The 10,423-nt window shown below is 31.5% G+C and overlaps 1 protein-coding gene across 2 annotated transcripts in view; it reads right to left on the bottom strand.

The window, feature by feature from the left end:
* Window positions 1-3,634: 3,634 nt before the first annotated feature.
* The window catches only part of PolG1 (DNA polymerase gamma, catalytic subunit tam), a 28,303-nt gene continuing 21,514 nt past the window's right edge, over window positions 3,635-10,423 (bottom strand). For both annotated transcript variants that reach the window (XM_088185955.1, XM_088185956.1), the window contains one exon: window positions 3,635-4,108. In XM_088185955.1, coding sequence (XP_088042081.1) covers window positions 3,826-4,108 — 283 coding nt within the window. In that variant the 3' untranslated portion in view covers window positions 3,635-3,825. The remainder of the gene's footprint in view (window positions 4,109-10,423) is intronic.

Here is a 10,423-nt window from a genome sequence, read left to right as displayed (position 1 = left end):
TTTAATTAAGGAATACAGGTTCATTCACACATAATTATATGTTAAGGTATCAATACTATTAATGTTAGTTTTAAAGTTAGATTGAAAATTAGCTACTTTTCAGCGTTGTTAAGTGTCACAATGTTTTATTTGTTAGATCTTTTTTAAAAAACCCTGAAAATTCATGAATCATATCTTTACACTGGGTATATTTTTGTACACTTAATATAGTCTTTTATATTATATACACATGTATATAATATACAAGTGAATTTTTCGCTGACAGTACTACTTCTTTTTAACACGTTTTATCATGAATGCGATGTTTAGTGAATGAACGTAACGAAAAATAAATATGCGCAACAAGTACGCTCGACTCAATGAGGTGAATAACGTTATGTAATTGAAAAATCTTCAAGTTGCTTACAATGCAAACTCTTTTCAACGTGTTGTACAAAATAATAAATTAACTACGTTAGCCTGTCCGCCTAAGGCGTATAGAAATGAGAGATTTACTGTGCCCCTGATACCTACTTGATATTTTCGTGAAAAAAGGCAAGATGAAAAGGTTTTTGTTTCGCTGAATGAAAACGTTTGGAGGGTGGGAAATGCATAGACATTTAAAATTTTCCTTTGTATCTTATACGCCCTTAAAATATGTATCACGTTTCGTGCGATTGTGAAGCAATACAAGATGATTTTGAAGATGAGCAACGCTTTCAAATTATGAATGGAGCTTTACAAAGGATATGTGATCATGTGCTGAATATTTTTAACGATCGAAACAAAAGGTACTATAAATTACAAAAGATTCGTGGTGCTTTAGTTATACATAGGTAAATATAACGATGTACTAGGTAGATTGAAGGTGAAAGACACTATATTTTTCTTCGTATATAGCGAAACTTAGCAAAATGTGAATTGAGGGATGGCATGGGTTGACCATATTTTTGCTCGAGTCTTAGAATGCAAATAAACAAAGCTTGTAACGGATTAAAGCATATCTAGTGAAGGGATATTATATTTTTCTCGGGGTCCTGAAGTAGGACTGAGAACAACTTGTATATATAATATATAATACAATGCAGGTTTATATCGAGAGGGATAGTGAAAAAGCTTTTGCTAGCTATAAATAAGTAACTAATTGTTGGTCCTAATTTTCAAATACTTTATGAACTTTAAAATAGATTATCTAGAAACATGTTGAGCAAAACATTACCAAAACAAAATAGAAAACTTTTAAGCTAACATTCAGTAGCGAAACCATTGATGTTACATCATTATAAACTAAGCTTCTAATTATTTTTATTTGTACCCCTGATTATTTATTTTACAACTTTACAACATAACATATTGACATATATAATATTACACCATAACAAATTGATGTAATTTACTGCTCAGCTATGTATAATATATTATGTACCTGGAAGACATTTGCAAAAGAAAATCGCTTGGCATTCATAAACTTATGGCCTATATTTTACATTTTTTTAAATGTTAGGATTCAGCCAAGCAATAAATCTCACGTAACGACTTACCACCTGTTACACAAGAGCCTTCAATTTCCTCGACTTAACGACTAGCACAAATGTCGCAATAAATCTGATTCGCATTTAACAGCTTTCAATATTCAATTCCACAATCGTAAATTACGCATTAATCACGCAGAGGTTTACTTCATTAAATTCGCGTCTATATTTTAAAGTCGCTACGCAGCTTGAAAGCCTATTTCTTACGTAAGTCCATTTATAACTAATAATAATAATCGATTCAAAAAGTCGTTATTAAACCAAGATGCTGTAGATGTAAAGGATCTGGTATATATTATTATTTAGTGGATATGACGCGGATAGGAAAATGAGGTTGTTCAAATTCATTTATATTTAATCTATTCAATGGCAGATTATGTGGAATATGAACCAGAAACAATGTGGTGAAGGTCGTGACTCCATTGGAAATAATTTACTATTACGATAACGAAGTATGCTAAAACTTTGTGGTTCTCGACGATGGAGACACGAGCACTCGTTCGACACTTCAGTTACAGTAGTGATCGATACATGGCTATATTCAAACAATAATATGTATATAATAGGTTGTAAATGTTTCATGTTTCAGATATATTAAGTTGGGCCGATCATTTTCGTGAAATCTATATTAATTTAACTAAAACTTTATAGCACAAACAATGCTATATTTACAGGAATGATCGTTTGCTGAGGATTGCACAATGAACGAATCTCATTTTTAGATTTTGTATATTCAAAGCTTTTACAATATCACTGTAATTATTGAATTTCGTGTTTCGAAGAAAAAAGTCAAAATATTTAAATAGTAATAATCTGTAGGGGGAAAGGCAAGGGGAATATGAGAAATGAGACAATACTTCCAATCCTAATTTTGAAACAGTAATTAGGCCATTTTTACACTTATTTTATTATGCATGGTTTCAATTTCCCGCAATATACGAAGCGATCAATAAATAACTTCTCTAAAATTTCACACTATCGCCATATTTTTCGGGTGCAAACTTAGTTTTGAAGCTTTTTAAGGAAGACAAAAAACACCGTAAGGCTACAATATTCCCGTTGCACAATTCGACTTCGAAAATATGTCCATTAAGCAAGTGTCACTTTCTAAAAACGTATACATATTTATTTATTCTAAGAAACGAGTTCAACAATTGGCTGGACGATCGTTGCATGATTGTGATTCGTCAGCGAGCTTTACCTTTAATACTTAATGCTGGTCTCTAATGAGGGTAGAGACGCAGAGACAAGGCAGACGTACAGATACGGTCCGTAGACGAGGACCATACGGTCATACAAGTGACTCCACCAAACACCACTGCAACAGAGGGACCAACCTCCACTAAACCATCGCTGTATCGCCTTCAAAGCCGCTGGAGATCTTCCACTGACATCATCCCTCCGCCAGCTTCTCCACCACCGCTCAGAGAAAACAACCTCGCTCATCATAGTAACACGCAATTATTGTAATTTTAACAAATAAATTATTATCAGTTTCTACCGGCGTCTTTCTGGCTGTAAAGTCATACCCCTTAGGGTTACAAAACTTTAAGCTTTATAACATACTTGCAATCACATAATATATAATTGTTAGGCACAAACCAAGGAACACTGGTCACCATTCTGAGCAATTAATTCTGGAATTTTTCAAGAATATTGATAATGGAGAGCACACCCAAAATACAAAGCCAGTTTTATCATTTTGATTTCCAATGATAAGCCTGAATTAGATCTTGTGAACCAGTAAAATCTGCAAAGTTGAATTTCCAGATGTTTCCTCTTGTTGCAAATGTGAGTTTTCCATGTTAATCTTCTATCTATATAAATTGAAGATATTTATTAAAGTTCCATTATGGTATCCATTTCCCGTTAAGGGATACCAATAGATAAGTATCTTTCTTCGACTTTAATGTTTGTAAATGTTTGCAGTCTATTCGATGCAATTTTTGGGTCAGTACCAGACGCGATTATTGTAGTGTCATCGGTAAATGTATCAATTCTAGTTGAGTTCGTCTGAGGAAGATCTATCGTGTATAACAAATACAGCATTAGTCCAAGGATAAGTAACATTTTTTTATTGTGTTCTACATCGATATTTAGATAGTAATTTAAGACGGCAAATATACATATGAGAACTGTTTATTTCTTGAAATTATATTTGTTTTCACAACTGAAATGCAAGAATAGCAGTAATAAAAAAATAAAGCTTAAATTTAAAAAATAACTTTTAATTTGAGTTGTTATCAGATTACTACTCAAATTGACTCAATACAGCTAACAGCCAGTAACATTAACACAATTAAAATAAATCACTTCATTTATAAGAAGTATACCCATCCTTTGGGTGTGTTTCAGCATCGTCTTTGGCAACATCTTTGGGGCATTCGTCCGAAAATAGTTTGCCTAGTGTTCCACCAGATTTATCGATCGTTTCCCACACATCCAGAGACTCCCCCGAGGGTATTCCGTAGCCTTTGGAAAGACCGTGAGGGTTAGAAGGGGTTATACAGTCCAAATGCGACTCCTTTCTCAAAACAGTATCCACGTCTACGGAAGAGAAGAAAGCAACGGACTGTGGCAAGTCGTCAAAGCCAAGTCTGAAACAACAAATACAACATTAATTAAAATTAAATAGAATAAAGTACACATAGAATAAAATTTGAAATGGCAATAAATAGCAATTGTTGTTAATGAATAACAACTGAAAGACATTGTTTAAATTAATGAACATAATTATGTTCAGACCTTTGCAGACTTACGCGCTGTCTTTTGCAAAAGTTTCACATTTATAAGCCGGCAATGAAGTTTAAACAAAATGAACATATGGACACCAAATACATTGCACATCTGAATGTTATAGTTTAAAACTCACTAAGAAAAAAATAAACGAATTGAGATTGGAAACTTTACTTTATTATCTATATTTCCCTGAAAATTTCCTTACATTATGATAACTCTAATATATAAAGTATAATAGGAATGAGCGTATTGTATTTATATTATTCTTATTTCAACAGAATCACTACTTGATAATTATAATAAGTACTCATAATTTTTTGTAATAAAAATATATTAAAGCCTAAATTCAGACATGATTAAGATGTGACATTGAAGACGTCAGAGGTTTTGATATTAGAATTGATAGAATAAAAATACAAAACTTACTTATTTCATCGTAATTTATAAAAATCATTGGACGAAATCTAAAAATAATGTTTTATCAATTAGTGATAAAATCAAATTTACCTTAATTTATTACAGTTATTATCAATTACATATAAAACAATGTAATAAATAGCATCGCTTCCATTGAAAAAACAACTGAGAGTATGTAATGTTACACATCATTCACATTACTCATCGAATAAGATACTATTTTATTTATAACTATTTGTCTACATTACATAGAATGAAATACACTGGGGAAATCGATCCAACATAAAGTGCAACGAGAGTGGGTTGTTGTATTGTATTATAAACTTTAAAACGTGTCACGTTTCGATTTAAAAAATGTATACAATACAGTGTCGTGTTACAATCTATAACGACAAAATTTGATTCAAATTTAACTTACCATTGAATCGTAAATAACGCGATTTTGAAGTATGTACGGTGGTCGGTGGCTCGTTAACATCCCTTTCTGACAAATTCGACATATAAAATATTTTGCGAAAGGGTAAATACTAAAATTAAGCGTATATAATTTAAAATTACTTGTAAATCAGTTATTTGAGTTTAACCATGTGGGTTTCTCGCATAATCTTCGCGTTAAAGCGGAAATTATATTTATAACTTGATTTGGGTTTGCGAATCGAAATCGCGGAAACAGGGGCAATTTAATTGACTTATAAACAATAGCGTTAGCTATACATATATATTTGTTACATTCCATATGATTTATTATCAAACTTTAAATGCGAGTTAATCATGGATACTAAATTCGTAGATAAACCGTTTTATGATGATTTGTAAAGGTAGTGAAATGTGCTATAATTATATAATAAATAAAATAAAAGCAACTAACTTTAATCTCTCTTTCTTCAATTTTACTTTAGTGAATTGTGTAAAGCTAATTTCTAATCTTGCACAAGTTCCAAATAAGTACGGAATAACGTGAATTCGAGATGAACAAATGCATCATTCTCAGAAAAGCAATTACGTCACTTCACAATAACAATTATTAAAAGCTTTAAGGAACAAGTCTAGAAAATTAAATAAGACTTATTCTCAGAAATAAAGTATTACGAACAGAGATCAGAGAACAGACAGTCGCTAAAAACACTCGCGATTTAGTCTTAGATGAAAAAAATAAATTATGGAAGCATGTAAATAAGTTTCAGGAAGTCAAATACCCAGAAGCTTCAAGTATCCGTCCAAAAAATAATTAATTTTATGACACACCTCTATCAGAGCTTCGATTGAACAGCGGCCATTGAAAATAGTTTAACCACTTTCTTTGGAATTTTGTATAAAAGATTTCATCACTAGTTCAGTACATTCAGTATCGGAATGTAGCCTAGGAGCAGCAATTAAAATATTTTTTATTATTCATATGACCCGCCATCTTATGAGCACAAAGGAAAATCGTGGTATTATAATCTGAATTACATATGTACTATATAAGGCAGATGCTTAACGATATTTTTTAAGGCTTCCGATTCTTTCGGTTAGAGCATTTTTTTAATAAAAACCCTTGATTCATGTTACATTATTATTATTTTTCTCCTAAATCTAAACATTTGCTAAGCGCTATTGCACGCTGCCTAACCTAACCTCAATCTTCATAAAGGTCAGACATGCCGAAGACCAACTGACCTCCTACTTGGGCTGTCGCGTGCAATAATTTACGTAGGTCAGTTGTCCATGTGCTGAAACTACCGGTTTAATACAGGGGTCAGTTTCATACTACAATAGTTCTAATGTTTTTTCTTTTATTGTACTATTGAAAAATTGACAGTATTAATGCTAGAATATATGAGCAATTGTAAAATTATGTAGTAAATTTTATATACATTATCTTACCACAGCTTCTCGAAAAATTAAGGGTACTTATTAATACAGTTAAATCTAAATCTGGGCGATACCTTTCACTGTTGGCTAACAAACTTCGAATCTAATAATATTATAAAAACTTAACATAAATAATATTAAAATATCGAATGAAAATAAGCACGTGGCATAAATAATTGAAATTATTACAAATTAATTTTATAATTAAATTTAAGACAATCAACATTAATATGGTGACAGGATTATTGCGCAAACGAAAATTCCACACAACGAAAATTTTGATTGTTTGATTGTCAAATATATTTTACTTTTAATTCCAACTGTAAAAAATTGTGTAAAACTAGGAAATGTAAGTGTATCATACCAATGTAAATTATTAATTTAATTGTAAAATATTTTTAAATTAAAATCATATTGACATCTGTGATATAAACATACACTATTTTTTATATAACTTGACGTATTGTTATATGTATTTATTGATCGTCTATGATCGGAATTTACGCTGTGTGCAATTTTCGTTTGGGCAATAATCACCGAACCGTAATTATTAACCAGCTAGATATTATATTGCAATAGAAAAAACTTTTGAAATATTTTTTATAAATTCAAGCTGGTCTATATGACCAACAATTAATTCTACTCTATATATAATTTAATAATTTATGTTCTTCTTGAATACTATGTTTACACATTGGGGTCCAAAAGTTTTAATTACTAAAATTAAATATGTGCCAATAATAACAACTAGACTAGTTCAAAGCGCTTAGTCCTCTTTAGTCGTTTTATTTTTCAAATTATTTACGATGAAGATATTGCTGCCTCGATGTTGATGTGCTGATTATTTTAATTGAGCTAACATATTATTTATATACCTGAATTAAATACGAATTGCGCAAAAAAAAATTCGCTATCCTTTTCCAAAAATAAAATTTACTATGCTATTTCCAGCTTAGAATTAAAATAAAAGCTGCCTCCTCACACTTCCTTCTCATCAGAACAATTATTTATTTATTTTTATTTACAGATAAAGAATCCGTCCAAGTTTCACGGAATCCGTCTACCTTAAAAACACGTATACTCTAAATTTAGTCTATTTATATAGTAGTTAACTTGTAGTATGAAATTCAGCGTATTTCGTTACCAATTGAATTTCTATCCGAACTGCCTCGTGTAATAATCGAATCATTCAGAAAGTTACCAAGCAACTGGCAAAGTTTTCGATTAATTTAGCCAATCGGACAACGTTCAACTTTGACAGATAACGCGAAGACACTCGAACAAACCCTTATGTCATATAAGCACCAATAGCAAGGGCGGCTCATTGCTGTTTCTTAATAGTTGGCGGGTGCTTTATGCAGGCACAGTTCAACGACAGTGTTTTTATGAAAAATTTGTATTTACGTGCAATAATTAAGACTGTAAATTTTATACATAGAGTCACATTATCACCGATATAAATAATATTTATTATAATATAATATTTATTATTATATAATATTTTTTATTTTAGAACTGATCAGCATTACTTTTCCAGCTCCTTATAACTATTCTCGAAAACATTAGCAAGCTGGATGGATCGTGCAAAAGTAGCGTTCTCAAGCGCTGACGTCCTGGTCGCAACGGGCAAGAAAAAGGAACGCGATCGCGATATGAATATTTCTAAAGGTAACTATAATTATAATTAATTGTAATTTTTAAATAAAAATTAATAAAATTTAAAAATTGAATATGCATTTCGCCTATGCTTGTTTCAGAATATGATGCTGGCGTTGCAAAACCCACTAATATGACCCATTTTTTCTGACCGATTATCTGCCAATATTAATTAAATCAACAAAAGGGTGACAGTAATCGCGCGAGTATCTGGGACGACTTAAGCCACGAAATTACCAGGGTAATGATCGCCGCTCTTGTGCACCGCTCGTAGATAATTCCCGAGCTCTGCCGGACCATTTCTCCTAAAACTTATTAAGGAACACTCGTCCGCGTGGAATCCTGCACTAAATCCGACTTTTACGACAGACTGCATAGGGTAGATATAGGACATGCATACCGAGAGACACCACCTGGCGTGGTGTCAAATTTTCATTTAAATCGACCCCAGAGCTTTTCTTTCTTTGTCGTGTTTGCGGTAAAACATGGAAGCAATAACTGTTACAAATAAAATAATAGAGCTTTAAAACTGATACTTATTTTGTTTTACGAAATTTTACACCAGGTTTTCAAATAGATTAAGCTGATAATTTATTAAAAAAAAGTGTTAAAAAATCATGAACCGTAAATGTTATAGAAAAATAAAAATACAAAATAAAGTTCAATTTAAGCTTAATACATAAATCAGGTTTAAAAAACTATATGATGTGAGATGTAATAAGGAATACATAGTTCGTACAAACTATTCACGAACGAATTATCAATATCAGCACAGGTATTTTCGTGAAAATTCAATTACACGCAAGGGTCGGTAACCTTTTTAGACTCATGGACCATAAATACAGTTAAATTTTAATTAAAGGAAAAACGGGGTCTGCTTTGCGGTTCAGCAAGAATTTTCACCTTAGATTGTTATTTTTCATATAAAGTGTTTTAAGTGGACGTGCAACGGTAAAATTTGAAATGTTATTAATAAACTAGGTTTAGTCTGTTTTTTTTTTAATAAACTACTATTTTCCTTTCTGTTATTTTAAATAGTCAATTCACACGCAATGCGAACATTTAAAACATGTTTTTAATAAACTGCTATCTTCCGTATTTGTTTTTAAATACTTCACAAGGGCGTTGATCGCCTCCCCTTTTCCCGATAGTATACGAGAAAAATTGCTGCCATATAACTTAATTTCCATTTAACACTTCATTCCGAACTTTCACGTTGACTACCACTGATCGCCAGAATTCACACCCAAACGAAGTTTTTATCTAATCGAACCATTCGAAGCACAATAAAAACAGCAACTTTCGTTTCGATCGTTAAAATTATTACATCAGCAATATTAACAAATATCATAATATCTACTCATTGCACAATTAATTTAATATAAGCACTACTAAATTATTACATTTATAATTCACGTAAATGTCTTGCCGTGCATGTTTTTTGACGTTTAGATTTGTAAAAACGTACATTTTTTATATAAAAAATATAAAAATTAGATAGCGGCCGACATTTTACGAAACGAAATTTCAATGGTGCAACGAGTCAACGAAACATGGGATAATTGAATAATGCAGATTTTTATGAGTTTCCAAAAACCTTAACTATACCCAATTTGCGTTAACACAGTCAGTTCGTAAGCTATCCATTTCATCATTATTTATAATTGAGAAATATGGCAAGTTTGGTTTTTTTTTTACGTTCCATATACTTATCATCCGATTGATTGATAAATATAAAAAACATAGTAATGATTTTAATTTCTATAAATTTGATCAAAATATAAACAGGAGTAATGATACGTATATCGAATGTATATCCGTATAGTGTGATTTAGAGCTAATAATAAGGGCGTAAACCCAAATCTCAATTATGAATAATGATAAAATGGATATCTCTCGAACTGACTGTGTTAACACAAATATAGTATGGTTAGGCAAATCTCTTCAAAAAAAGTCCTATAGAGCCTGCACTTCGTACTATTATTAAAAAGCCTGCCTAAAAAAAGGGAATGCGTCCTAACAGCGCCCTCAGAGGCCACAACTGTAATTGCTTGGGCTCCGTCCTTGGGCTTGCCGGACCCTCAGACTGCACCTTCTAGAGCTGCCCCACGGAGACTAGACCCTCAGAGGACCCACGTTTTAACACCTACGCTCAACTAAATTTTGAATGTATATATCTAAAATAAATGCTTGAATTTAGTCTCAAATATCACATTATATTAAATATTATTAATACATATACTTAA

This window comes from Plectrocnemia conspersa, unplaced genomic scaffold (genome assembly GCF_051122295.1).
Source record: "Plectrocnemia conspersa isolate PC_06_02 unplaced genomic scaffold, ASM5112229v1 ptg000005l, whole genome shotgun sequence".
Taxonomy (NCBI): Eukaryota; Metazoa; Arthropoda; class Insecta; order Trichoptera; family Polycentropodidae; genus Plectrocnemia; species Plectrocnemia conspersa.
This window is presented reverse-complemented; position numbering and strand designations above follow the sequence as displayed.